Genomic DNA, 22,127 nt, shown 5'->3' with positions numbered 1-22,127 from the left:
TGCCTTAAAGATCCCTTCACAGATGAAGCGAAGATCAGAATATAAAACCGAGACAGACTAATAGTGCCATCTAGGGGATGTAAAAGCATTTTTCTTTTGATGTCTCTCTAGTCAGCTGCTAAGAAATCAAGCATTAAGTCCTTCTTAAGTAATAGTAATAATAACTGTAGGCATTAGGGATATAAGAAACTCATTAACTCATTTTTAAAAAGTTGTTTATAATAATTTGCCCCCCCCAAAAAACCCCCAAAAAACCAGCCAACTACCACCCTTTTCCAAGTGGAGCTACAAAGCTAACGTAGCCTTCAAATAAGATCCGTTTATAACCGACGGTTTAGCAATTGTGAAAAACCTGCGAGCCTAAATATAATCACACACTCGACTCAAACCGTGTCAAGATGTTCTGTATGACAAACAGATGAGCTTTTCTGGTTTCTAACCCTGTATGAGACACTGGGGGCGGGAATCAAACCCCCAACTCTGGAGGTGCGAGGCAAACATGCTAACCACGTAGCCACCGTGCACTTAGCAACCCGTCGTGTTATTAAAAAAAAATAAATAAATACAATTTCTGTTTCTTTTGCACTGGATATACTCCAGGATGTGTTTACACAGTGGCACAATTCCCCAAATAGAACATTATACAATCAATAAGATACAGTCATGGACATAGTTAACGTTGAGGTAAGAGTGTGACGCTAAACTGGTGGCTATAAGCCATCCATCCATCCATCCATCCATCCATCCATCCATACATCCATCTTCTACACGGCTTAATCCTCTTCAGGGTCACGGGGAACCTGGAGCCTATCCCAGGGAGCATCGGGAACAAGGCGGGGTACACCCTGGACAGGGCTAGTGGCTATAAGGTTGTATATATTTAATGTTTTATATATTGTATATTTTCCTAACAATTCCCGTTTCGGTCTATAGTTTGGAAAAGTGTGCTGGGATTTTGAAGATACTTTATATACTGCTATATACTGCTATATACTATACATATACATATATAAATCTCTTTTTTCCCACATGACTGTTTTTAAACACACTTTAACTTCCAATGCATACACTCTATTATAATACGTACAAATGGAGATAATAAAATGAACGAGATTCCAAAAAAAAAACATACACTGTGGAGACATAAGGCCGTATTCGGAGTTAGTGAAATGCACAGAGTGAAGATTCAATACTGAAAGCGTACGCATTGATATTCACACCTCAGATATCACTATAGACAGGAGGGCCATTCAGAGAGCTGCACAAGATCTGCATACGTGTGGTGGAGTTTAAGTAAACCAGAGACGTCTCTCAGGTACGCGCAAGTCTGTCCTTGAACTTAATTGTTTTTCGGAATATCAAGTTGAGTCCAGCACCAATGTCTGACAGCTTGACTTAACCACAATACGTGACATTGAAATGTAGGTTTTCGGCTGTGAACACACTATAAAATAAGTATCGAATGCTATTCGATGCCAGAATCGGACACATTAATACGTCAGCGTTAATAAAATTAACCGTATCGTCCGTGTAAAGTCTATGGAAAGATTTTTTTTTTTTTTCCCCCACACGGAGGAGACAGCATCTTAATCTCAAGGGGTGAATTTTACATGGACAAGACAAGACCTTCTCATTCTCCAGACGAGCTCATACTGCATTTGACAGGAAGGAAAGGAAAGACGATCTGTTTCTTCATTCCGCATCGTCTGTCATCGCTCCCCCTCCCCCGCCCCCTCCCTCCCCCGCTTACATGGAGGTGACTGTAATAATCTGAACGCGAAGCCCAGAATATGGACTTAATCATGTGCGTAACCCGAGTCTGAATACGGGGAACTATTACTGAATATGCAGCAGATTCTATAGAATCTCTATAGAAACTCTATAGAATTTATCAGAAACAAAACAAAAAAAAAAACAATTAGGGGAGAAATACAGGATAGCTGAAAGTCACGGAAAAAAAAAAAAAAAAAAAAAGACATAACCAGTTATTTATAATTAATTTATGTATAGTTTATTAAAAAGACATTGTCTCTGACTTGTCCTCTACGTAATCCAGTACTACAAGAGCAGGTCTGAGAGAGTCAAACCCAAGTCATCAATTTTTTTTTTTTTTTTTCATTTTTACAAAGTTAAAATAAAATACAATAAAATAACACCAATTTCTCAGACAAAACACTGAATAATCGACAAAGAAAAAGGCCAAGTAAAACCAGCTTACATCTGAGTAACATTGTGTACCATAATAAATCACATTGATATCAGTGCAAATGAGATATCAAGAGATATATATAACGGCCAAATGCTTGGACTAACACAAGCCTTTTGATAAAACACACTCTGTACAGGTCCGTATACACGTGAACACACACACACACACACACACACACACATATACACACTGACACAGAATACAAGAACACACATGCGACTGTGCAGCATGTGATCAAATATAGCATTCGATTTAACCAAAAAAAAAAAAACCACAAAAAAAATTAACGTACATGCTTCCCAGAAGCATTTAAGAGCTTAGATGTTGTATACATTGTATAAGATTATGTGCACAGCAAATATGTACCAATAGAATTAATTAGAATACGAATAATGATAATTACAAATAATACAATATTACAAAAGGGGCAAAACAACATTAAAGCTAAGGTACACTGGCAGGATGCTGATTTATTTATTTATTTATTTATTTATTTATTTATTTCCACTTTGGGCATCTTAAGAGTCACAGCATTGGCTGAAGGGTGTCCCGGGTCCTGGGTGTCCCTCACAGAGACGTCCGTTCATGCAGAAAGGCATCGTGGGACTCAGATTTTAGTCTCTGGTCCATCTGCATGGATGGGCTGGAAGGAGTTGCGGATACGGGCGGCCTCGGCGGCACACAGGTGACCGAACGCTTTGTTGTACCATTCTGGAGTTCTGCCTCTGAACACATGGGGAAGGAAATGGGAGAACTTATTTACACTATGCACACTATATTAGCATGCGTTAATATTTATAAACAGACCTGTCTGTTTAAAAAATGCAATATGGTAATATGAGCAAAACGACCGATGACAGTGTGCGTACTCACTTGAGGTCCACTCTGCAGATGTGTGTGAGCCGAGACTTGCCCGATCCGCAGGGCTCCAGCAGGTAGCCAGACTCGAGCACGACGCCCCTCACACCACCTACGAGAGGACACTCGTCGTGCTCGATGGAGACGGACACGAGCGAGCATGCGCCCCGAGGTAAATCTGTCCTCCACGACCTGAGAGTGAACACACGGCAAACGTAACTAGGAGAAAACTGTGTACGAGTCGTTTTAAATATATTAATATATCAAGTAATTCCAGTGCAGTAACATCAGAGGAAGTACAGCACAAATAATGTGGTTTGTCACATACCTGAGAACTACAAAGTCCCTGCTGGGGTGTGGGGGCATGCGGTTTAGGACATATTGGAAGACCTCAGTCTGCTTGTCCAGCACTTCACACACTCTCCACTGCAGCAGATCCACATCCCACAGGTGGCGCTCTCGCAGTACGCGGTTCAGCACCACAGATGGAGGAGCTTCCACCTCTACTGAGACACGCCAGCGCCGCAACGGGTTCCCGTCACCTACCTGCAGGCCAGCGGGACATTTCACACACTTAGCCTTGATCAGTGATTCAGTGAATCAATACTGAGCCTTGATGTGACTACTAAAAAAAAATCAGTGAATCATTGACTCATTACATAGCTTTGATCTGACTACAAAAAACCCCAGAGATTTAATGAATCAGTGAATCGATACTTAGCCTTCTTCTGTTTACCAAAAAAAAAGTGATTCAGTGAGTCAGTGAATCAATACTTAGCCTTGACTGTTTACCAAACAATCAGTGATAAACTGAATCAGTGAATCACGACCTTGTTCTGACTACTAATAAATCAGTGATTCAGTAAATGAATGAATCAATACTTAGGCTTTTTGTGACTTCCCAACAAAATCAGTGAATCGTTGAATCATTGAATCAGTACATAGCCCTGCTCTGACTACAAAACAAATCAGAGATTCACCGAATCAGTGAATCAATACTTAGCCTTCTTCTTTGTACCAAAAAATCAGTGATTCAGTGAATCAAAACCACCAAAAAGACAGTGACTTATACATACGCTATACCCTTATCTAATTTACTTGAAATGAAGGTGAAAAAAATTTCTGCTTATTCAGCTACCATCTTATCTCTGACCCCTAAGGGCAGTACACTAAGCCAGTACAAACATGCCCAAGTCTCCAATCACTACCTTCTTGTATGCGAGTTCGGTGTTATTGGAGCTTTGGCAGGACACCCAGCCCTTGGCTTTGTCTCGCGCCTCCTTGAGCAGGACTTGAAGTCGGGAGTCTAAGTGCACAGGCCAGGAGCCTTCGTCCTCCTCCTCTTCCTCATGCTGCTGCTGCTTACACAAGTCCTCCAGCGTCGGGGCCTGCAGGTCCGCCTCCACGTACGAGTTTCGCGACTGCGTCACCATTTCATGGGGAATCTTAGGGTGGGGGAGACAAAGAGATACTGATTTTCCAGAAATTACATAAAGTTCAGGTCATTACGAGGTCAAGTCTATTCATTTTCCTAGCTTAAAGGTCATACTGAATGCGTCAATAGTGAATTTATTCTTTTTATGTCACCCAACAAAAATAACTGGGCATTTTTGTTGTAAGTTCTATAAACAAGCTGGTTATTTGACATAAAAATTTTTAATTGAATGGTAAATTATTATGAGAATATCTCTGTGTTGAGCCGCTGATGCATACTCGAACTGTTAAAGGAAGCAGGAAGAGATGATTTGATTGGATATCATAGCAGCATTCCTAACCATACCTCCAGATAAAGTATTCATTCAAACCCCGCCCCTTTTAACACGACAATGGTCAAGGACCTTGCCACATCTAAACACATCAATGCCATGAGAGAGAGAGAGAGAGAGAGAGAGAGAGAGAGAGAGACTCACCTCGAATAGCCGGTTGCACTCTGTGATCATATGTGCCAGACCCTGAGTGGCGGCCAGGTTCTCATTCAGGTCCTTTTGGTCAGGTCTTCCAGTGGCGTATTTCTTCTGCATGGTTCTATAAAGAAACAGCGGCAGAGCTTTCATTCTGAATATACTAGAAAAAACTATGGAATGCCATTCAAGGCCAAAAAAGTATATACAAATGTATGACAGCAGTGCAGTCGTTCATCAAAAGTTATTTGGGGGTTATTTTTCGCCCAGAAGACATCAGACGAGATCTTCTCCATCTGAACCGGAAACATTGCTTATCTCAAGTTCTGATACCATGGGCTGATCAACTTAAGTTTTCCTGCCCAACCTGACTCTGAATACGAGGAACTTTCCCCATGTAACCCAAGTCACTCAAGCTCTCTGTGAATGCCCACCTTGGACAGAGGTTTTCCTTCTTCAGGATATTGAGGTGAAAAAGGGAGGGCGCTAAACACACGGCAATATTCATGGGTGTCATCTGATTCTCCTGCACAGAGGAAGTGACATCGCTGAGGAAGCACAGCAAGGTTTGCAGGACTTCTCTGTTCTCGTCGGACATCAGCATGATGGCTGCCTGGACCGCCTGCAACCGCTGGTCCTTAGGCACGTCTACAAAGATATACAGAAAACAAAAGGTTCATGACAAGTGAGCGAAATATAGATTGTAGATTAGAAAATAGTGGTAAATGAATGAATTTTACAGGGAAATGTAGGTTCATTCCCTTACACTGGTAAATATGGAGGAAAGTTTCTCCCAGCTTGCTGGTGAGGAGCGGCTCGGGAAGATCTCTGAAGAACTGCTTGACCATGTCGGCCACATCGTAGGCGGACTGGTCCTCATAATTCACATCCTCCGGAGAGTTCTCGTTCATCTGCCTGAGAGCCTGGATGCGAGATTTCACTCCAGACTTGCGGAAGAGTCCCACCTGGAGATTATTTGAGACACCGAATCAATGGTGAAGAAGGTGATATACAGCGTATGTGTGGTGGTCTGGTAGAAAAAAAAAACCCTTGGATGCCACTGTGCCGTCATTCTGGCATTCTTGGATCAAAACTGACATGAGCCCAATCAATTCTGTTTGAAATCAGATTCTGTCTGTCAAATTGTCTGCAGTGCTCCTGCGCCGCATGAAATCTTTAAACGAGATTTTCTCCCTTTACACGTTTGGCGGTAAGCAGATTTTAAAATACTAGAACGTGACTTCTGGGTGAGGTTCATACAAATGAGAAACATATTTCAGTGCAGGAAAACAGTACAGATTTCAGAACTAGATATAGTACAAAATGTCGAACTATCACTATGTGAAAGGTTTTCCCAGGCTACCGCTTATATTTTGACATGTAACCGGTGGACACACTAAATTCCAGCACGTAGAAGCTGATCAAACTGCATTAAGCGACAGATTCGTTTACTTTATGCAGAATTGACGAACCTGGTCGAGACACTGGCTCCTGAGGTAGCGGAGAGCCTGCTGGAGGCCCAGAGGTAGAGGCTGACCGAAACGCTGGACATGCACAATGAGGGGAACACCAAACACGTTCTTATCCTTATAGTCAGGAACCTTCATCCTCTTCATGAACTTTGGCACTGACCTGCATCACAGAGAATGGTGAACACATTTTCTCTTCATAGGTTCTTCTTCCTGAGGGATCAGCAGAACCGACGTACTAATAAATCGTACAGTTTTACAAATCTAAAGTCTCACCAGGTCCAGCCATGCTTGTTAGACATGGAGTACTTCTCCATGATGGCAGTGAGCCGCAGCAGAGAGAACCTCTGCAGCAGGCTGAGCTGTCCTGCGGATTGGTTGGTGATCTGTAGGGAAGCCACTGAATGGCTGAGGCGGTTGGAGATCTGGAAACTCGGCCATCGCAAACTGAATACAGAACAGGAAACTATGTTTAGAAAAGTAGTTGTCTCTGAAAGGTGGTATTTATTCAGATAGACAGATGTACGGTACATTCCAGTCATTATAATAACAACACAGCGCTCTTGAATTCTCGATTCTGATTGTGCTGATCAATTTTCTATAACAGCGGCTCTGACAGTAGCTCTGGCGGCAAGGTTTATGTTAACGTCCTCGCGTTAATGAAAGGAGTCTCCAGTTTTGGTGCTTTGTAACAGTCAGATTTAAAACTTTAAGAGGGATTTTCGGTTTCTTGGCAACATGACAAGCAACATATCAAGAGAGGGGACACCTGTTTATAGTGAAAGTGATATCAGGAACTAAATTGATTCAAGGACATTCCACCGCTTTAAAAGTAACTATAAGCTGATTAAAAGTATGATATTGTCACCTTCGATAAATACAAAATTGTTACAGTTACCAAATTGCTGTGGTTTAATAGGCACAAGAACATAAAATGCTTTTATTGGAAAATAATCGACTTTGCATGTGGCTACATCACATCACTGAAAACATCGTTGATTATTTTCCGATAACGGCGTGATCCTATATCCTGAAATCTATATCCTGTATGTATATATTTCTGTAAAGTTGCTTTTGGGACAATGTCCATTGTTAAAAACTGAACCAAACTGATCCCAAGTGTTTTATGTTTATGTTTTGAAGGTGTATTGGTGGAACCTACTAACCAAGTGCAACAACAGGATTACAAATAACAAAAACAAACCATGAGGTTATGTGTAGTACTATTACCACTATTAAGAGACAAAAACAAGTGGAACAATAGACTAAAGTGTGTATCATGCATTAAAGTCACGGATGAAGGTGAAGTATGGTGCAAACATGAGCTATTTGTAGAGTAAATAGTGTTGGTACAAATCCAAGTATAAAGAGTTTATAAGTCACCATGGGAAGAGTGTATGGGCTATCATGAGACTCAAATGAGGCAACAGTCCACTGAATAAGGGCAGTTTCTCACTCGGGTCAATGTCCAGGGCTCTTTATTCAACAGCATCATCATCTCGGGTTTGTTTTCATGCAAATCCCACAATTATACTGTGCATCACTTCTTTTGTACGCATATTCAATTGTAGCTGCAGACCACTACCGACACTTGAAGTGTGGACCAGAAATCATTTCCTGTGACCACACTCACATTTGAGAACAGTTTATAAACATTACTAAACATCCATCCATTCATCCATTTTCTGTACCGCTAATCCTACACAGGGTCGCAGGAAGCCTGGAGCCTATCCCAGGGCACACCCTGGACTGGGGGCCAGCCTATCGCAGGGCACAATCACACACACTACGGACAATTTGGAAATTCCGATCAGAGTATAACGCATGTCTTTGGACTGGAGGAGGAAAACAGAGTGCCTGGAGGAAACCCCCGAAGCACAGGGAGAACATGCAAACTCTGCACACACAGGGCAGAGGCAGGAATCAAACCCCCGACCCTGGGGGTTGTCCGAGGCAACCGTGCTAACCACTAAGCCACCTTGCCCTAATCATACCAAACATAGGTTCCATCTAGCGCCCCATCACTTCTGGAGGAACCCTTAAAGTTTCCCTTTAGGTGCCTTTTAAAAAGCTATATACTCTTAGCCATCCAAAGAACCCTTGAGGAACCATGTTTTCTAAGGTCGTTTTCACTTCCCTTTGTCCAGACTTGGAGCTATTTGCCCTGAGAGTCCAGTACATTTGGTGACATGTGAAAACTCTTTTGAGCCCAGAAGCAGTCCAGAGAACCGATCACTGGTCCTCTTGAAAACGGTGGTCTTGGGGTTGCTTCTACATCAATCTTCAGTCATTGCTGCATGCTAAGTTATGTGGTTGGTTTAACCTGACACTATACTTCCTGTTTCAAGTTTAGTGATAGTGGGGAAAAGGTTGTTATGGCCAGGGAGTAGACGTTATTGATGTATAAAACCAAAATATTATAGGACTGCAACACTAATTAGCTCACCTTTGTGGTGTAAGTGCTTACACTGAGACCACTGTGAAAAATGCACATCTGGTGCCTGCCTACATGGCTAGAAAACTTCTTATAAGAGAATGGCTCCTTGTTTGCAGGTATTCCCATAAGAGGACATGACATACATACAAATATTGCTGTTTGTTGCCTCTTGAATGTTGGTACCAAAGGAAAATACTCAAAAACAGCAAATGGATGTACATAGCGCCTACCATTTTACAAGCCTTTGTGCACAAAAGAGATATATGGAATTGCACGATCGATCCACGGTTCAGAAGAAATTCTTGTATTCAAATGAAAACCCGCAATCATGACCCCTCCCTACGTACAAGTGGTTCTGGGAATCGGTTCTGGGTGTGGACTCAAGCGTGAAAATTCTCTAAGAATGTAGCTGAATGCCTACGGGACAAGTTTGTTATCAAAAGAAAACAAACAAGTAAAGCATTATCAGAAAATGTAATCCATAGAAAGATAAATAAGTTCTATTAAATAAGTTCTAATAAAGGTAAAAATGCATATTAAGCTCGAAATCTTACCGATTTGGCCTGGTGAGCGAAGCACCAACCCCAGAGTCTCTCCTCTCTCTAATTCCTGTAGATTCAGTTTCATTAAGTGAAACACCATCCCTCTCCCCGTCACTGGGGGTAACCTGCCCCTCCAGCACTGAGTGACCCTCCAAATCCAGCGTGATGTTACTCGAGGACTGCATGTTCCCATCCTGCTCCACTTTGCCCTTTTCCACACTCTCTCCAGTAGGCAGAACGTTCTTGGACCAGTGGTCCACAATCTGCTGCAGGCCATTCACGTGCTGTAGGATATCATCCAAGTGTGGGAACAGGTCCTCTTTTTCCAAATCGATGAGGTCCCCGGTGCTGGCGTAGAGGTGTGACCCGGGCACATTGTCGTAGATGCTGACGCGGCTACCACGTGAGCAGCACTGTGTAACAGGTCTATGCTCTTTCATGCTGGGCTGACGCTGGGCTTCAAGAGCCATGCTGAGAGGTGTAGCTGTGGGTGAGAGACTCTCAATGGAAAGAGCTTTCGGGAAGGTTCCAGGTTTGTGGTCTTTCGGGATGTGCACTACCAGGTCTTCGTAAGAGCGGAATTCATTGCGTTTACCCTGAACGATTCCAGAGAAGACATCCAGGTCATCCAGGTACATGCCACTGCGCTTGTGCTCAGCACGGTGGGCTTTGCGTTCCTTCAGGCTTGGAGTGCTGACAGTGCTGCCACCGGATTGGCTGCTACTACCTTCACTGCTCGAGTGTGAACTTGAGACACCATGGCCATTAATCTCCACACACTGGAGAGCCTTCAAGGCTTCAGGTTCATGTTGAAGAATGGGAGCACTGATCACCAAAGTCCTGCGCCCATTTTCTGCTGCCTCATGCGACCGCAGAGTCTCCATGCGTCGCAGGAAGTCCTTGGCCCGCATCCGGCCCAGCTTGCCATGCTTGACAGGAAGTGAGGAGTAGCAAGGATGGTCTGAGGAATGATGGGCAATCCCTAGCTTGAGCATGGCATTTGAGTCTGAGCAGGCACGGCGCGAGCCGTCCGAGTCGTCTCCACTGTGAGCTCGGACTCCTGCGCTTCCACTGCTGCTTTCGCTGTGCAAGGATGAGACGTCAGGCTCGCTCAGGTCTGTCAGGACACTCTCGCTGCTGGGTGTGGCTCGAAGAACGGACTCCTCCACTGGCTCCCTGGGCCCCGCCTCATCGAGGAGACGGGACCAACGACGACTGCTCCATTCAAAGGTCCATTTGTCGCTAATGGCAAACAAGTCATCTGAGTCCGAGTCCTCACTCTGCAGGAACAAGAAAGTAGCTAGAGGAGTTAATAGAAGGAAAAAAAACACACCGGGTAAGCTTCTGAAAGTGGTAACTTTCACATCTGAAACCTTTATATAGGTGCATTTGTGTTTGGACCAATATGGCGAGTAACAAAAAACTGGTGCGAATTTGGCAAGATTTAAAAATAACTCCAAATGAGGTTTTTTCAGATACAAACATTTTTTTTTTTTTTTTTTTGTCAAACAAGGAAATCCAAAGTATGTTTTGCTGAGAATCACACACATATAGCCTCCAAACACCACCACAGTCAAGGTGTTGGAAAACTGGTAATTTCTTATAAGCTATTTCTTACACTCTGACAGGACTTCTTGTTACAACAATCCTTTGGAAAGCCTCCTAAAGAGGTCCTACTTGACAGAGAACCTTTTTACGGATTCCCCCAGAAGGACAATTCCACAGAACCCTTTACATTCATTCATAATCTTTTGCAGTAGACATGTTTGGTTTCGATCACACCTATTCAGAGGTTTAAGAAGATCTGCAAAGAATCTGAAAAACGAATGAAATCAGATTGATGACCATTTTTGTACGTTAACACAGACAGTGTAGACACAAGAGCTGAAAAAAAATATAACACAATTTAGTGACTTTTCTCAGAGGAAATACAGCGCCCTCCAATAATATTGGCACCCTTGGTAAATCTGAGCAAAGAAGGCAGTGAAAAATTGTTTTATTGTTTAACCTTTTGATCTTTTGTTAAAAACAATCACAAAAATACTCTGCTCTCATGGATATCAAACAATTGCAAACACACCACAGGTTTGTCAAAAACTATATCTTCGTTAAATATAGGTGTGCAATAATTATTGGCACCCTTTTAGTCAATACTTTGTGCGAGCTCCCTTTGCCAAGATAACAGCTCTGAGTCTTCTCCTATAACGCCTGATGAGGTTGGAGAATACATGGCGAGGGATCCGAGAGCGTTCCTCCATACAGAATCTCTCCAGATCCTTCAAATTTTGAGGTCCATGCTGGTGGTCTCTCTTCTTCAGGTCACCCCACATGTTTTCTATGACTTTCAAGTCAGGGGACCATTCATCGCAAAAGTTGGCACCCTTTCACAGCCTTCTTTGCTCATACTTACCAAGGGTGCCAGTATTAGTGGAGGGCGCTGTATACAGAGAAACACATTCTCTCCTCCAAAAAATCACCAGGTCATTAAAAAAACAAAACAAAAAAAAAACAATAAATACAATAGAGGCTATGATTTTATATCACAAATTCAACAATAACTTAAATGAAAATGAAAAATACCATGAGTAAGATAACAATGTAAAACAAATCTCTGTCATTTATAAGGGAGAACAATTTGCTTAATGGTGTTTTGTTACCGAAAATGCCCTGATCAACTCCCACCATACAATGAGGGATTATCAAATATCATAGAAACTATACTGGGAGGATACAAAGCACATGTGGAAGCGTGAGTCAAATGGAATTAGGTTTTTTAAATATATATTTTTTTTCCACTCGCATAATAACCAGGAAATTTGAAGTTCATGTGGTCTACATATATAGAGTTAATTGAAAAAAATATATTAAAAAAAATAGGGTGGTGGTGGCTCAGTAGTTAAAGGCTCTGGGTTACTGATCAGAAGGTCAGGAGTTCAAACCCTACCACTGCCAAGCTTCCGCTGCTGGACCCTTGGTCAAGGCCCTTAACCCTCAACTCCTCAGATGTATAAACGAGATAAATGTACGTCACTCTGGATAAGAGCGTCTGCCAAATGCCATAAATGTAAATGTATCTCCAGTTACACTTACCTTCTTTTTGGGAAGATTCACGTCCAGTTTCATAGAGGCGCACTTGTTTAACGTGTTGAGTCGCCTGCGCACGGAAGAAATAAAAAGCAAACAAAAACGCATAAACAAAAACAAAGATACAAAGTTTGATATTTGCTTAAACCTTCTTGACATGAAGGCCTTCTGTGCTCCATGTCAGATTCAGCAGCAGTGGGAAAACTGTTTTTTGGGTTAATCTGATGAAGACCTCGTCTCTTCCTGTCCAAACACTAGCTCTGGCTAGCACTAAACCCAATTAGTCGTAGAAATCAGCTCCGTGCTCTGGCTCTAATTGGTAGAGCCTGTTGAGCAGCAGCTGTCCAGCTATTGCAAGTATCTGAAGAGCTTTTAATTCGGTGCTACGAACTCCTTCTGTTGTGTATCTGACGAGACCGATTGTTAGTGTTCCCTTTTTCTAAAGAGCTGGAAACGTTCTCTCTGAAGCCATTCATAAAATTAAAAAAAAAAAAAAAAGCTGTTGTTTAAATAAATAAATCCAGCTTCAAAGTTTATATACAGTTATATATTATATATATATATATATATATATATATATATAGTTTATAATGCACTTATACATATACTGATGCATTATAGTTTCTAACACAGTAAGAACCACGTAACAGAGGGATGTATACGGTGTATACGGTGTATAAATGGATACAAAAACGTGTAGAGAAAGTGTTTATTTCGAATTTCGGGAATGAGTCTCCGGTGTCTGGAAGGTTTTCTGTCATGACGAAGCCTTAGCGCTCTATCAGTAACATGAAAACGTGAAAAGACCGAGAAAAACGAGAGAGGCTGGTGAGAGAGCGACGGTTTATTGCTGCTCTAACATTAGAGATAACTATAAACGGATAAAAAGTACACGTCGTACTTTAAATAATAAATAACTGCAACCGTGCATTAATTCCTGAGTTGACGCTACTTCTAATAAGCGGTCAATAGACAGCCTCGGTGTCACGGAGCTTGGCTGCTGAGGCTTTGTGTGAAAGCTGGTTCGAGGAATCGTAAAGATGGAAACAATGCTGAGACATTTCATGCAAAGGGCATGTGAAAGGAAAGGAAACGGAGGTTAGCGGGATTTATTGTATGTTGATGACGGCGTTTATGACAAATTATTGTCTGGAAACATATTCCTGACTGTTTGATGACAGTGAAGTCTTAAAAGCGGGCAGATAAATGGTCATGTCAATGAGATATAATGCTATAGGAGCAGGGATGACTGGAAACTCTCAGAACCAAGGAGAACGTTTTATGAAGAGTAAGACAAGTCATGAGAAAGGATCTGAGTCCTAAAACATGGTGTGCTCACCCAAGCTGTATTAGGTATTAAAGGTTCTTTGTAATGTTTTTTTTTTATAAATATAAGAAATTCTCACACTGTAAAACCGGATAAGTTCCATTTAATTCCCGAAATTTGAGGAAACCTCGAAATTTTTACGTTGATAAATCAACTTCTTTTTACGCCAAATACACTTAAATATAACAAAAAAATTCAACTCAAACTCTGTCTTTGGAAATGAATTTTTTGTTATATATATATATATTTTTTTTAAGTGTATTTGGCTTAAAGAAATTGATTTATCGTCTTAAACATGTTGAGGTAATTACTTTCCTCTAATGTTTTGAGTCAAATGAACTTATCCGGGTTTGACAGTGTATTTATCTTCTTTTAAGCGCATTTTTTATTGCAAAAAAAAAAAAGTAGACATCATTAGGTCAGGATTCTAAACGTACCGAAACAATACGAGCTTGTGGAACTGTCAGTGTGTAGCGCAGTTTTGTTCTATAACTGTATTTTAAATTGTAGATAATGGTACATTTCTTTCATGTAGAACATGCGGTATTCTTACAGAAAGCTTATCCCATGCTCTCTCTATCCACCACGGCCTGTAATCTTCACTTTCTCTCCGATTTAAGTTTAATGGACAGCAGGGGCGTAAGTGTATTATGTCAGACTCCCTCTAGAGATGGTTTTTGGCGATGCACGCTCGGTAACACAGATACACGCGGTACGGGCCTCATTTTCCAAGCTGGATATGAGTTTATTTGAAAACCGCTCACAGGAATGTTTACGGAAGAAGTGTGGTGTTTTTTGTTTTTTTTTACGAAAGTCCAGTTAGTCGGGGGAAAACGTTAATATCCGACGAGAGCTCCCGAGCTCGTGTGAATTTACACGTAAGGAGACTCGCTGATCGACTGATCGGCTTCTGGGCGTGTATCTGGTGAGGAGTTAGTGAGATTTTATAGACGGATCACGCTGTCAGGTTTGAATCACTTTTCTTAGCAACCTGAGATAGATCCATCGATTAGGACACATGAGAATAGCCGTTCAATTAGGACAAAAGTAATGGCACCCTGTTGTAGCTGGAGCGCTGTTATGGCTGAGCTGCATTACTGGAAGATTCCATTACATGCTGCGCTTAGGAGATGGTTTTTCACCATTTGGACCGCATTTTGTCGTTTTCAGCTCTCTGTGAGCTTTTGTGGGTGTGGCTAACTGTAAATCACCACTATCCGATAGTATATACATTTCACAGCCCAGAGATCATGATTAAATTACCGGGGATGGTACCACACTGACACCCGAAAGACGGCTGCGGATCGTATCCCTCGGACAGCCTAAAGACGTTTACGCTCAAGCGAACAGTCGATAACGTCATTCCGATACGACAAACGTGAAATCCAAAATGACTCTGATGCTCAGACGTACGTTCCTGTGAACACACTTAGCGCTGCTTGACTCCATAGTTTACAGTTATAGAAGAGAAATGATCCATATTCAAGCTGTCAGATGTCACCCATATGAGGATGGGTTGCCTTTTGAGTCCGGTTCCTCTCAAGGTTTCTTCCTCATGTCATGTCAGGAAGCTTTTATTCTTGCCCTCGGTGCCTCTGGCTTGCAAATGTTAAAGGTGAAAAATTTAAATCGGTATCTAGATTTCTGTAAATCTGCTTTGTGACGACATCCATCGTTAAAAGCGCTACATAAATCAAACCGAATTGAACTGAACTGTGCTCGAGGGTAAAGCTTTCCTGAAACTGTCGTAAATCTAGCAAGAATTTTTCATTTGGTTTGGCCGATGACGACGCTTACAACACAACTTAACTAAAAGAAGCTCAATGATCCCAATACACAAAGGGGAAACGTTGTACTTAAGTAGTAATATCTAAATATCGAGGTATGACCGGTCATCAAGTTTAAGATCACACTATTGACCCAGGCTCTGATGCTGAAACAGTGTGACACAGAGGAGCTTTTTCAGTATTATACACACTGGAATGAAGTTGTTGCCTCCCTGAGGATTTGAGAAAGGAGTGAAAAGTCACGATGAATGAAGGCGAGAAGCAGGAGGTAGCGCCATTGTTTGGTTACAACGGCGAGCTGGTTTGGAATTTCGATGAGTTGCTTAAGGGTTGTTTAGAGTCCGAGCGGAGTGAGTCGTGTGAAGCGAGTCTCGCTCTCCTGCACCGTGCTTTCCTACCGTGCCGGTCTCCATGACGACCAGAATCACTGGCCGGTTTTTTTCTTTTTTTTTTTTCTTTCCCCACATCAATATATACACGCACAAACAAGCAGTGAATAAAGCAGGAGAAGCTCAGCTCATAGATATTATAGTCCCTGACGACCCTTCGATGTAGATTCAGTGTGGAGAAGCCGTTAAAGTGAAATAATAATAAAATAATGTTATTTAGAAGTCTGCGCTTACGCGATATGCTCGTCGGCTGATCAGTGATCAAAAGAGGTTTGGCATGGTGGAAAAAAGAAGGGACTTCAGTTTACTTGACTTGTTGAACTCAAGTACTCTGGTCATTTGTTTAGTGTCTGAGGAACCGTTAGTCTGGGAACGGATCCATTTCTACACTCAGGCTTCAGCACAGACCGATGCAAACCCGCACAAGCTTTTGATCACAAGAGAGCCAGGACGGGACCTGTGTTAAGGATACGGATACTCCAAGTCAAAAGTTTAGAAACACTCGTTCTTTAGAATAATAATAAAGTCATCAAAACTCTGGAGGAACACAAATGGAACGATGGGAATTATGTCGTGATAAAAAAAAAAAAAATTTAAAAATCCAAGATAAATCAAAATAATTTAATATTTTAGCATCTTCAAAGTCGACGCCCTTTTCGCCTAGATTTTACAGAAATGTATTCTTGGCGTTTTCTCGAGCGATTTCTTGAGGAATTTCCCCGAGATGCTTTTTAAAAACAGTATTAAAGGAGTTCCCGCCGACGCCGGACTCTCATCACCTGCTTTTCGGAATGTTTCCCTCCGAGTCGTCCGTTTAAAAAAAGATTGTTTTGTAAATAAAATGTTCGTTCTGTAATGAAAGAGACGGACACGTCGGCGCGATGATATTTCCGTCTACGCCACCGACTTCACACGTTTAATCACACGCCGTCGGATCAAAAGCTTTTTAACATCATGAGAAACGTTTCAGTCGAGTGTCCACAAACTTGTGTGTGTGTGTGTGTGTGTGTGTGATCATTTCTTACCTGCATAAAGGTTCCACAAGGTCTTTATCCAAGAAGTCGTGATCTTTCTTTACAGGAGTGATGTCGATGGGAAACTGTGAATCTACAAAGAAACATCAAAATGCCCTTCAGCCAATGTTACAACACGTCCCACACCTGCTGCTTCTCGTTCCGATAACGAGCTATTAATGGTTCGTTAATAGAATGAGGCTAAATGTTTTTGCATGTTCACATTATAAACAGAGGCACTGAAGGAAAAAAACAAAAACAACAAAAAAAAACTTTTAACCAAAACAAAACAATAACACCACATTCTTTCCACAAGTGATAGCCAAGACGGACAGAACAGCACATTTATTTTTGAAAATCTGCATGCTGATTTAAAAAAAATCGCAAGGTTCGCCCCTTACCATACCCGCCCCTCCTCTCCCTCCCCTCCCTCCCCTCCCCGAAAAGGGAGTTTGGACCTTGTGCAAGCATGACATGTTACTCGAAGCACGGCGCCAAGCTTGTGCAACGCCACGGCCAGATCCAGACTCTACTAAAAACTAACATTCCGCGAGTGTAATTACTGTAGGTTTTTCTTTTAACTCTCCGCGGAAACGGCACTGCGTTTCACGTTAAAGTAAAACCACAGCCTGCTCTAACAGCAGAGATTCCAAAGCAGTGCGGATGAAAAGGCGTGCTGTCTCAACTCAGTCCAGCGTTCCAATATGCACAGACATTTCTTATGGAATGAATGAATCACGGTGTGTGTCAATACGGCGTTCGTAAATCCTGGATAATATATTAGTACTAATATAGCCTAAAGGGTACTTTGGTTGGTTCTTTCTGAGTGGCCCTTAAATATTCTGTATAAAACCTGGGATTCTCTTTCGGAAAAAGTTCCATCCAGAACCCTTTTAGTCTCTTCCTGTCCAATGAGCACTTGAGAAACCCCTTTATTTCTGAGAATGTACACTTATTATTATTATTATTATTATTATTATTATTATTATTACTAATACTGTATCCTCATGACTTTTAAGACATATAAATATCAGAACTTTATCTACTGTCAACAACTTTCCAAGGTCATAAGACGTGAAAAGATTTCGCATACAGGTAGATTTTCACGTAATCGCAAACGTTTGCATCCACCCATGACCTGTTAATGGAAATTTTATTTTGTCCTCAGGCTTACAGGATTACATGGACGTACGCGATTTTTATCAAATAAGTACAAGGTGAGCCGACGTATTTCTAGATGTCTGCTCTCGAATATCGTTCCACTGGGACAACACGGCGTCAAATAAATGATCATATTGTAAATAATGATCAAATTATATCACCCGCATCTCTTTTGAAACCCCCCCCCTCCCCCCGCCCAAAGCGCTGACACTGGAGACTCCTTCCACAAATGCTTATTATTAGATCTGAATTAATGTTGAACATCCACAATACGATTTCGTCCCGTAGTACTATAACTACAACTAAATGACCTCAATCAGCAACTTCTGACCAATCAGATTGGAGAATTCAACAGCGCTGAGACAATCTGAACGTGAAATTAGCCAAAATTTTAAAAAATCGGTGACTTTAATAAATAGTCATTTGAATGAACGGTAAAAACGCAAGGCCCGTGTAATACCCAGACCCCGCATCTGCTTAGTTCAATCTAAAGTCTTTAAGCCGGATGAAGCCTCTCGCTCCAGAGACGGACAGGCCGTGAAGGTTTCGAGCGGAAGACTGTGTTTTTGCAGCGCTGACGAAAATAGGTTGTTCCCATGCCCTTTCTCTTCGAGCGTGTACTACCGCAACGTTAAACTGGAACGAGTCTGTCCTCCTTTCTGTCAGCGCTAATTCTAAAGAACTTTAACATTACTCCTTTTTCCAGACGCCGGTCAGCAGCTGTACAAATGAAACAGCAATGAGTCACCAGCACATACTCTAGCGGACGAGCTTAAACAACTTCCACAAAGTATCGGCGCGGGTCTAAAACGATGCTCTGCGTGAGCCGGTGACGCCGTGCGGCCGATCGAAAGGCTGAATGCGGTCACTCTGAGGGTTCTGTAAAGTAAACGTGTGTGCAGTATGGCTTTACTTTTGAAGCTGTGGCACGTTCTTTGACGCGGCCGGCGTGTTTGTGCAGGGTTACCTTCGAAAAGCTGCGCGTACTGCGGGAAACCTGCAGCTCGGAGCCACTCGCAAGCTTCCTTCGCTTCGATCTCTGCAACGGAATAAACAAACAATTCTTTTTGAGATTCATATACAACACTTGACTGCGAAGCTGTTATTCGTGGATGTCAGGTGGCAGATTTCTGTTGACACAAAGCTGTGTTATAACACTTTCCAGGATGAATTATAACATCGTAACGTCATGACAATTGACTTTGTATCCGGTATGTCAGAGTCACATGACATAACCCCCCCCCTCCCCCCCCCATGTCACCTAAGGTGACATAAAAAACATACATGTTGCTACAGCATTAATGATTCTCACTCTCAAAACATTCACTACGGCTGTATTAAAAGGTGTTATATCGAAACCTTAAGTCACTTGACACAGGAGTTACATCATCCGAACATGAAAATTGATCAGGTGCTGTAATACCTGTCGTAATAAGGCTGTATATATGTCTACGTAGGTGTATATCCATTGTACTTATGTAGGGGTTACGTATCCATATTAATACCAGCATTACGTAGAGTGTTCCTGACTTTTTTCATGTCCTATAAGTAGTCCGTCAGAAGTAGAACGAGTTGAAATCATGACTACGCCTGATGACGTTCGTGTTTCACTTCCAAATCATATACGGCTAGCTCGCTTAAAAACATCTCGTTCGCCTTGCGAGTCATCTCGTGAGACGTCATAACGGGCCGTTATTACGATCTGCGTTCTCGATGGCACGCAAATGAGCTACGCGGCAAGAAAAGCGATTGGCTTAAATGGCTGATAAGATCTTCTGCCTGCGATGAGTTTCTATGTACTCTCTGACGCACACGTGCTTTCGTAGGTGTATAGAGATATTCTGAAAATAAATGTAAAAAATGAAGCGCAGAAGAAAGTAGTAGAGATTGTTTGTTTGGTACCACAAGTACCAAATAGTGTACGCAGCTAGTACAGTTAGCTTGCTTCATGACATGAGAGTCAGTTGCTAGTGTGATGGAGGGTTAAGGCACTGCTTAGTTTCCAGAGTTATCCGGGTGTTTTAGATACAAACTACGAACACACACGGACACGACGATATAGTCCGGGTCTCGGAACGATACGGCGTAGAACACGACATCTACTGTTAATCCCGCGGAGAAAAGCGAATCATAATGCCGTTCCGTCTGCTTACGTCATCGCGTACGGACAGATGCGGTCGTCAACGATGTCCGTTTTTTTCCATAACATGTCACCATGCTGTGATGGAAACTTCTTCTTGTACTTTTAAACCGACCTCTTCAGATTCTCCAAACAAGATTTCTCATTACCGAGAACAGAGTCGACTCGAGACAACTCCTGTTCTCCTGCAAAAGGCCGGCTGTCGCAACTATTTTTAGTTCTGAGCCACATCTGGTCTGTTTTTCTTTCTCCCTGTCACTGCGCGAATACAGTCTCGGTATGTGGTTAAACAAAGCGCTTACGATCCTGTAGACGACACGCACATATGTTCCGGGGAGATATCGGTTACTCTTTAGAACTATAGGCTATTACGGACGCTTTCCCAGGAGACACTGATTGACGCACTGAAAGGATCTTCGTCACACCTATTATGACCAATGAAGTCTGTCATGAATATAATAAACAATGGTTGCTTTTAGCTTGTGGCAGGCTTTAACGTAGTAATAAGTGCACGTGAAACCACCTGGAAAAAAACAAAAACCAAATGATCTCTTCGTGTAAACTCTGTAAACATCCATCTATGACTCTTAACATGTCTTATTTATATCTTCCCACCACCTAGATTTCCATTAGCGCTTTCCAGAAAGACAGATTTGAAGAAATTATTCCTTAACGAAACAGAGAAGAATCTAGCACGACGCTAGATCATGAGCCACTATAACTATTTCAGCTAGCAATTCATACTCATACTTTATTTTTTATTACATGTATTATTAAATCCTTCTTACGTTCCTGCCGCACATCTAGTGTTCTCGAGATCTGGGCCCTGGATCCACCATGACCCCTGATAAAACGCTAAAAGAAACCTCACTCATTCTTCTACGGCGCTGGTCACCAACGCTGTTCCTGGAAATCTACCTTCCTGAATACTTCGACCATAATCACGCCCACCGGACCATCTAAACATTGCCTTGAGAAGTTCTTGATCAGCTAAAAGAGGTGTTTTTAGATTGTGGTTGAAGATGAAAGCTGCAGGAAGGTAGATCTCAAAGAAGAGGGTTGGTGACAGACTGTTCTACAGATATGATATCAAGCCATGTAGACTATACATTCATCTATATCCTGGTCAGGCTCATGGTGGATCCAGAGCCTATCCTGGGAATACCGAGCGGGGGGCAGAACTACAGCCTGCAGGAGATGCCAGTTCATCTCAGGGCCCCATGCACACACATCTTCACAGTGTAGAGTAGTTCATCCAAATGAAACGTTCATGAGAAACCCGGAGAACCCAACGGAAAATCCATAACGTGCGAAAATCCATACAGACGGTAACCCAAGCTCAGGATTGAACTGACGAGCTGTGATACAGATCCACATGATGTAGATCAGAGCAGATACAGTGTTTGTTAAACAGGGGGTTTTTACTTCAGGAGCCTCCCAAGTTTTTGTCCCATTTCAAATTGTTCCACACTTCGGTGATTAAGCTGTTTTGAGAAAAACAGGGTGCTTTGTTTCCAGTTTGGATCTCTGACTACCCAGGAGCAGAAAGATGAAGGAAACAGTGAGGAATGGAGAGGGAAAGAGAGGATGAGGGAAGTGGAAAAGCTGAGCACAACAGCAATAACCAACAAGGAGAAGGAAAAACCTGATGGGCCTGGTAAAGCTTCCTTCCTTTCCAATCATCTGGTGTAAATTAGACTACGAGTTTGGTATCTAGCTTGTATATAATCATTAAAAAAAAAAGTACAAGTAGACCAAAATCGACCCTCCCACCGATACACACCTCGCCCAGCATCAATCAAACCACAAC

General features: G+C 42.1%; 1 protein-coding gene across 5 annotated transcripts in view; it reads right to left on the bottom strand.

The window, feature by feature from the left end:
- Positions 1–2,677: 2,677 nt before the first annotated feature.
- The window catches only part of stard13b (StAR-related lipid transfer (START) domain containing 13b), a 101,734-nt gene continuing 82,284 nt past the window's right edge, over positions 2,678–22,127 (bottom strand). For all 5 annotated transcript variants that reach the window (XM_053647851.1, XM_053647855.1, XM_053647853.1 and 2 more), the window contains 13 exons: positions 19,145–19,216; positions 17,029–17,110; positions 12,507–12,570; positions 9,429–10,696; positions 6,714–6,884; positions 6,441–6,600; positions 5,735–5,933; positions 5,403–5,616; positions 4,978–5,092; positions 4,276–4,512; positions 3,396–3,613; positions 3,083–3,259; positions 2,678–2,934 (listed from right to left, as the gene is read on the bottom strand). In XM_053647851.1, coding sequence (XP_053503826.1) covers positions 2,817–2,934; positions 3,083–3,259; positions 3,396–3,613; positions 4,276–4,512; positions 4,978–5,092; positions 5,403–5,616; positions 5,735–5,933; positions 6,441–6,600; positions 6,714–6,884; positions 9,429–10,696; positions 12,507–12,570; positions 17,029–17,110; positions 19,145–19,216 — 3,095 coding nt within the window. In that variant the 3' untranslated portion in view covers positions 2,678–2,816. The remainder of the gene's footprint in view (positions 2,935–3,082; positions 3,260–3,395; positions 3,614–4,275; positions 4,513–4,977; positions 5,093–5,402; positions 5,617–5,734; positions 5,934–6,440; positions 6,601–6,713; positions 6,885–9,428; positions 10,697–12,506; positions 12,571–17,028; positions 17,111–19,144; positions 19,217–22,127) is intronic.

Source organism: Ictalurus furcatus, chromosome 17 (assembly GCF_023375685.1).
Source record: "Ictalurus furcatus strain D&B chromosome 17, Billie_1.0, whole genome shotgun sequence".
Taxonomy (NCBI): Eukaryota; Metazoa; Chordata; class Actinopteri; order Siluriformes; family Ictaluridae; genus Ictalurus; species Ictalurus furcatus.
This window is presented reverse-complemented; position numbering and strand designations above follow the sequence as displayed.